Source organism: Apus apus, chromosome 12, assembly GCF_020740795.1.
Source record: "Apus apus isolate bApuApu2 chromosome 12, bApuApu2.pri.cur, whole genome shotgun sequence".
In the NCBI taxonomy this organism is placed as follows: domain Eukaryota; kingdom Metazoa; phylum Chordata; class Aves; order Apodiformes; family Apodidae; genus Apus; species Apus apus.
The window spans coordinates 11,172,059-11,179,873 of NC_067293.1; the positions used below are offsets into that span (position 1 = coordinate 11,172,059).

At 44.4% G+C, this 7,815-nt stretch overlaps 1 protein-coding gene across 2 annotated transcripts in view; it reads left to right on the top strand.

Moving 5' to 3' along the window:
• The window catches only part of GAB3 (GRB2 associated binding protein 3), a 65,442-nt gene extending 60,032 nt beyond the window's left edge, over positions 1–5,410 (top strand). For both annotated transcript variants that reach the window (XM_051630551.1, XM_051630552.1), the window contains exon 10: positions 645–5,410. In XM_051630551.1, coding sequence (XP_051486511.1) covers positions 645–761 — 117 coding nt within the window. In that variant the 3' untranslated portion in view covers positions 762–5,410. The remainder of the gene's footprint in view (positions 1–644) is intronic.
• The last annotated feature ends 2,405 nt before the right edge of the window (positions 5,411–7,815 follow it).

Sequence of the window (7,815 nt, forward strand, 5' to 3'; positions counted from 1 at the left end):
ATTCCCCCCAAATCTCTGCAGTAACAAGTTTACAGCCCATGATAAATGCACAGGGTAAAACTACCATCTGTTGTAACATGGCAAAATATGCATCTTTATTCTTGCATCACCAAAAGCTTTTCAATTTCCTTAGCAATGCTAAGAAAATAAATTCCTTGTTCCAAAGAGCTTTAAGCTGCCCAGGTGGTGGGCAGGTACCACTGCAAAGCAAAGAACTGTTGTTGGTTTGTGCCACTTTATGTCCTTTTTATCATTTTCCCCATCATTTAATACTCCTGGATGCAAAAGACTCAAGACTCCTAAGCTTTCTTATTTAAACCCTCCCTGTAGTTAAAATGCAGTTAGATTATCCCTGCAGCAGGTTCACTTGGGTGAAAAAGGAATGAATATCTGCATGGAGATAGCCAGAGCAGCACATTTCCCTTGCTTGCTGTGCTGGGCTGAGTGACAGGCTGACAGATGGATAATTATAACTAAAGCAGGCTGTAAAGCAATGCTTTTGTCAGCTGATGTCACTGTGAGCTTCAAGGTGAAGTGAAGCAATCAAGGAACAAATGAAAAGGAAAACAGATAAATCAAGCCAAGTTTCACTAGTATTGCTTTTCAACCCTAAAATTAATGTTCTTTTCCTTTCTCTCCCACAGAAACCTTTCCTCTCTGAGGAGCAGAGAGTAGACTATGTCCAGGTAGATGAGCAGAAGACTCAAGCTTTACAGAACACTAAGCAGGAATGGACAGATGAGAGGCAATCAAAAGTCTAAAGGAGGAAGACTTGGGACCTGGAGGATTTATATTTTTTTTTGCACTGGAACCACAATATTAATGAAGCAGCTATCACAGTAGAGTTCAAAGGCAGAGAGAGTTGTAAGATGCTTGTGATCTGTAGAGGAAAGACATTTTTAATGGAAACCTTTGATTTCAGCTGGAAATAGTATGTTGAATGAGCGAGTGGTTCACTGATGATTGAAGTAATGCATTACCCATTTTACTGCTCTTACCAATAAGCTACATGGTACTGTTTTCTGGCATGATTCTGTGACAAGTCATACACTTAACAAGTCCACTACATGTTGCATTAATCTAGTTAGTCCTGCCTTCTCCTTCTGTTGCATAATTCCTAGTTGCTAAAGCTATTTTTTTTATATTCCTACCAATACTGCAGTTGCTCAGAGTGCTTTTATGGCAGTGGGCATCTGACAGGTATTGGTGACTAATCAACTAAGGGCTAAAATACTGAAACAAAAAGAACTTTTTGAATATATAGTGCTTAAGCAAAGAGAACTTTGGAAGATATTTTTCCCCTGGGTTTAAAGGTCTGACTGAGCAGATGCTGTCAGACACTCCAAACAGGACTGTGTACCGATGGGACTGGAACGTGTGGTCTTTGACCTTCTGGACAACAGTCATTGTATTAAGCTTCTCTCCATTGTGGCTCATACTTATTGCCTTTCTGTCTGATTCCTACTGATGTTTTCTCCCCTGTCTTGAGGAGCATCTTCAGCACAGTACAGCACAGCTGCTCCTCTAGCAGGAGGCTGCAGGCACACAGCTCTTGGCTGGCCAAAAAATAGAAAGCGAAGCTGTGAGCCTGTTTCTGCAAGTCTCGGGAGAACTGGCAAGGGATCAAGAATGCTTTCATCTGAACTGCAGAAGAAATGCCATTGGAATTGCTGGTAGCAATTGTTTTACTAGACCCACCCCCATAAAAAAGAGAATTAGGAAGTGCAGCATGCTCCGAGGGAGGCCAGCAGGCCTGCCAAAAGAAAACAACAATGTGCTTACGCAGCGTGAGGACCTCTGGGTTCAGGAAGCTTATCTACCTTGGGACTTGTTACAGGCACTATCTCAGGATGACATATGTGTATAGTTTATAAACATATTTAACTTGAAAAGCTTGGCTACAATCTTTAATTTAAGGCAGCACACAGCCACTTGAATCATGGAAGTATGCAGTACTGCTGAGGGACCCACACTGGATATGATCTTGCAGGCCTTGCCCATGTGAGTGAGTCCCACTGGCCATGAGAGGCCTGATCCTGCCAGCAAGGACAGCCAGCCAGGACCCTTGCGAAACATTTCCTCTTTGTGCCACGTCATTGGCCTCCCTTCATGTGCCTGTTGCTACCACGTTGTATTACTGTAATCTGACAGCCCAAAAACACTGATTTACCAAACAGAGGATGTAGAAATGTCGTTGCAGGAACTGCTGGCGTTTCAAGGCTCCTCCTTGCTGTCCTCCACGCACCTATTCTGCTTCAGCCATCTGGGCACTCCGGGAGGACAAGACGCGGCCAAGCGGCACGTCCTGCTGGGAGAGGCAGCGCAGCTAACAGAAACACCTTTTTCCTCCTACCTCAAGAGAGCTGAAGTGCTTGCAAGTCTCGCTGCTTCTTTAGAGCAAATACGAAGCTGAGGATCTGTGGTGACCAGGCTGTTACTAGCTTTCCCTGAGAGAATAACAAGGTTCACCAGCACCTTTATTGACTGGGGGGCAAACTGCGTAACCAGGCCTGTGGGCATAAAGTGTTCTGGACTAGAGCTGCTTGGAAAACTGGGGTTTATACTGCAGATAGTTGACCTGCTGTTTCCTTCTACTCTGCTCCTCCCCTGCCACCAAAGCTCTGAAATGAAAGTTAGTGTTCATACAAGTTTAGAAGATAATCCAGACTTTTCTGTATAAATCTTGTCTGACTGGTGTGAAATTTAGTTTCTTAAAACCCAGTTGTTTTTTCCTAAAACTGGCTGAGGAGAGCTCTCAGTAACCATGCCCTGGGTGTGGTAGTACTACAGGGGAAGTGGTTTTGGGGTGAGGAGGTGGAGACCTGCACCTCCATCAAGGCGTTGGAGAAAAGTAAGCAAGGGAGGGCCACAGTTAGGGAGGCATTTGCCTTTCTGCTCAAAAGAATTGCCTTCTTTCAAGGTGTTCAAATAATGTATGTTACTGAAAGCTTTTGGTGTATGCTGCAGTGCTGAAGGAGTTAAAAGACCAGCTAAAATCTGTATAACAGTAGGGGACAGAAAACATCCCCAAAGGGCAGGTAAAATTATGCTGTGCTCCTGCAGATCCCACCCTGTGGACTGCTGGCTCGGCAGCCTCCCAGTGCGTTGCAATAGCATACAAATCAGCTCGTGTGTGACTGGAGTGGTTCTTTTCATGCTGTCAGAAAGTCTTCTGAAGTGGAAAACCACCAAGTTATTGGAGACAACTGGCTCACACGTTACCCTAGTTTGTTGTAAAAATATTTAAACTTTGACCAACCTGGCTAACAGATCAGTCAGAAGTTTAGAAAAGAAAGAGCTCTTTTGGTATTTTTCTTTTTCCCCTAAAAGGACATAAGCATATAGCTTGGCGGGGACTGTCCTTGGATCGGAATAGCACCTTTTCAACTTCCTCGTGTCCCCTGTTTGCCCCCACCACTCTGTTATCTTGATCAAATGTTGCTCACTGCTTTCTAACTTTCACTTTTTAACTAAAAGCTAAGTTTGGGAGTTTATTCAGATGTTTCATTTAAGGTCTGTTTATACCTGCTGCTCCAAGGTCTGTGCCATGCAGTCTGCTGTTAGCACAACACATGAAACAGGAGCAATTTAAAAAAATAAATTAAAAAATAATAATAATTTTAAAAGCAGAGCAGTCCTCCCCCAAGGCTTTTTTATCTTTTTGTTTTAGACAAATTCCACAATAATCCAAAGAAGGTAAAGAGGAGGAGGATGGTTAGAGGCCATAGGAGGCAAAGGCCATATCTGCTGGGGGCACCCCATCATTAAGGATTCTGGTGCAGTACAGGACTCAGGTACTGATGGGCTGCCATGCTGGGAGCTGCAGCAGCCCAGGGCCAGCACCCATAGAGTCTTTTGGTGGGAGAGGAGGGACGTTACAGAGAAAAAAGGAGACGCTGTTTAATTAAGTTTATTCTTCAATACTGATCCTTTGGCCAAAGAGGAAAGAAAAGCTGTGAAAGCACCTGGAAACTGAGTCAGCTTATGACAGCATCATGTCTGAATATGCAGTCCGGGCAAGACCCCCTGGTTAGCACTGGGTCTGGTATCAGCCAAGCACACTCCTGGCAGGGTCTGCTTTTGCTGTGGGTCTGTTACATTGAGGATTTCTTTAAAAAGTATCATGAGAGTTGATACAGAGAGAGGCTCTGCACCTAAAGGAGCGTGGCATGGCCAGTGGTCCCTTGGGAAACTCTTATCTCCTGGGGGAATTGGCATGGTCCAGCTCAGGACTTGGAGTGCCTTCTCCAGAACTGCTGGAATTTCTTGTTTAAAATGGAGAGGAGCACTAAATTAGCAGAACAGGTTTTGCTTAGCTGGAAATGTCTCTGCTTGGAGTTGTCTGATGAAGCTCAATTGCAGAACAATGTGGAAACCACACAAGGTAAATGGTTTCAGTGCTGTGGTTGTTGTTAGGTTGATCATCTGGGATCCCCCCACTGCTGGCATGGCTGGTGGGAGAACTGGAATGCCAACACCCAGGCATGGGAGGAAGGAGATCACAGATGAGCTGGATCTCTTTTACTGACATTTTATGCTTTCTCTGAGCATAAAATCAGCCTGCATCAAACCCCTGCTTGAAATACACCCTGAAGAATCATAAAGAAATCAGTCTGATCTGGGCTTCTTTCCTGGACTGAGCAGGATTTCAGTACTCACTAAGAGCTGCAAGCATTCCCAAGGTCTATACTCAGTTTGGGTTTAATATGGCCTTATTCGGCAGTTTTTCAATAATCATGCTTTTGAGCAAGGCATAGCAGGATCCAAGGCTCATTTGCTTTTTGGACTAAGCTCTATTTTCCATTTATAATTCCTTTATTAAAGGAGGCAGCATTAAATTCCTTACTGGCAAATAGGAACTCTTTACCTGAGAAATGTCAACAGCCATTTAACTTCAGCCAGGTGTTTTCAGCCAGCTCACCTTTGCCAACAGTAGCGCCTGCTCTCTTCTGTGTCACTAATTACATCATAGATGCAGATTTTGGAGTTGCATTCACTGAAGTGATTTCAGTGGTTTAGTAACTCAAAGACCATCAGATGCTGTGATGAGAATGAAGCACAGAGCAATGCCTTTTCTTTGTTCCCCTGTTCCGCAAAACTTGCTCAGGTTTAAAAAAAAAAAAAAAAAAAAAAAAAAGCCACCAAAATACCAGACTTTTTTGCCATGTCAAAGCCAGAATATTTTTGTTCAAAGAAGAACAAACTTTCTTCTTGTGCAAATGAAGCATTATGCATTTTTTTGTATTTGTTAATCTATGGGGAAGCATTAAACAGTCATCTCTGTTATGAAGGAGTAAGTCATTGATAAAGGGAAGGGGCTCGCCTTCCTGATGTTCCATTGTAATGTTTGTTGTATATATTTGCACATTAAACTGTGTATCTTTTTTCTAATAAATTAATATAAAATGTAGCTGTGATGTTTAATTAATTTGAGAAGTGAAGCTGCTCGTGGGGAACCACATTTTTCATTTAATGCTTTTTCTGCTTTTTAAATCCCTTATTAGGCCATGGCTTGTTCATATATATTATTTGGATGCAAAATGAAACAAACTTGCAAACAAATTTTCCTGTGCATCAGGAAGATTATTTACAGGTGACTTGAGGGACAAAGAACAATGAAGTTGTGACCTGGGCTTGTGTCTACATCCTCCTGGAGCCTGAGTAACTTTCAGCCATGGGCAGGAAGGGGCTGCGCTTACTGACCAAAGATGTAGACCACAAGCACCAATTTGTTCAGCATATGCTCTGGGCTTGGATACAAAGACTAGTTGTTATTTAACCTGATCCCTTAATTGCTCTGTGCTGAGGAGTGTCGTTGCTGTTCATGTCATTTCCACACACAGTGAGCTGGGGACGTGTGGAGCTGGGGATGTGGGATCCTTTCAATGTGCCCATCTCAGGATTTTGAAGATGAAACAAGGCAGTCCACGGGGCAGAGCTGAGCAAGCCTGGCTGCTAGCAAGCAAAGGAGTTTGGAAAGTAGTTTATTTTTGCTTCAGGCAAGTGTTACTTTTGGATCCTTGTGCTTTGTAATCCTGGCTGGGTACCCACTGCAGTGAATCAAGGGACTTGGAGTGCTCAGAGAGCCATCGAGGGAACTTGGCTGCAGGACTGGAGAAGCAGAGACAAGTGTGACTCAGATAAGCCTGTGCCTGGGGGCTTGATACAAAGGAACTGCATGACATTTTGTGTTTGGTCATCTAAGGAGGGCAGGTCAGATAAAGAAAAGGTCAGATAAACTCTGACTGCCACTTCACAGGCTGCTTCCATGTCCTCTCTCCAGCAGAGATGGGAACAGCTCTTTGGCAGGGAGTTCTCCCCAGAAAAGAGACCTCCCTCTCCTGTACCATTTTCCAGACCCTCCCAGGGAAGCAAACTATGCCAAAGCCACTGTGGGGTATTTCCCAGAGAGGTGGTTGTCACCAAGGGTCCTGGCACCCAGAACATCTCCACAGGCCAGGACAGTCCAGCCCAGGGGAGCCAACCACAGGGCTCTGTAAGTCAACAGAGCTGAAACAAAGGAGTTTGAGGCTACACTGAATTCAGGAAGTTCTCAGACTTCTCACATCTCTGTGCAAAGTACTTTGGTGATTAGATAACAATAATAATAAGAGGAAAAAACTGATAGCAAAAAGTATGACTGTGTAAGCACTTGGTAGAGGTCAGACCCTGTAGTCACATCTGTGGTGTCAAATCATGTAAAACATTTCCCTGAAGCAAAAAGTCACAGAGCAGCCGCGAGTTACCAAACCCAGGTCATCTTCATGGTGCATGAAGCACAAACCTCTCCAAAAAGGCAGTAATTCCCTGCCAGCCTGCTGCTTTTTCCTTCTTTAGCCCTTTTGGCTCAGAGTGCAATTGCTTTGATCTGCTTTAGTCTGATCTGCTCAAGAGAAAACACACTTAAAAATGGGCCTTCCTGTGTAATCGTGTCCACGCTGGGGACTGTGCCAAGGCAAGGATTCAGGTCTTGGGCCACAGTTGTGGTATGTCCTTTCTCTCCAGGAGATCTCCAAGAGCTTTGGCAAAGGGCCCCGTACTTTATTATTTTTCATGTGAGCTTCAATGACACCTGGGACTGCAAAGTCTTAGCCTTGGCCTTTCACCAGCAGCTACTGCAGACTGCACACTGTGCCTTGACAGGTCTCCAGATGTGCATTTCCCCATCAAACAGCGTCTAAAGCTCCTCTTCCAGTTGTTTAGGGCAGAGAGTGCAGAGGGATTTTGCTCTACCCCTCATACATAGGTATAGGAGTGTCCTAGATATCGACAGCACCACACCCATTGCTCCAATACAGTGGATACATCTGGCAGAGGCTCCAGACCCTTCCCAAAGTGAGCAGGGAGCAACCTGATCTTTCATTCATTGTCCTGTTTTGTTCTGCTTTGACACTTGATTTTTCTTTCACATCCAATTTTAGCATAAGCTCCTTGTTACACAGCTGAAACACTCCCTGCTCTGACAGCTCGGGGATCCCAGTGTTGGCAAATTCATTCCTGTGTAAGAGCCTGAAAAAGCCCTTTTTCTGCTGGAGGGCTCTCATCAGGAGATTTAAAGCTGGACACAGTTTGGGGGTGTTTTCCTTGCATGTGTTTGCAGAGGTTGTTTTTGCTGTTTGATTTGCTTCTTCATTCAAAAACAATCAGTGCTTTGGGAGCTAAGCTCCTTGAAGGTGCCTCTGACTACGCCACTGTCCAGAGACACTGGGTTTTGCTACTGCTGCTATTTCTTAGCTTCCCTCCCCACGTGGACAGCACAGAGCAGAGCAATAGGGAAGACCACAGGGGAAAAAAACCAAAACAGATCCCTCACAT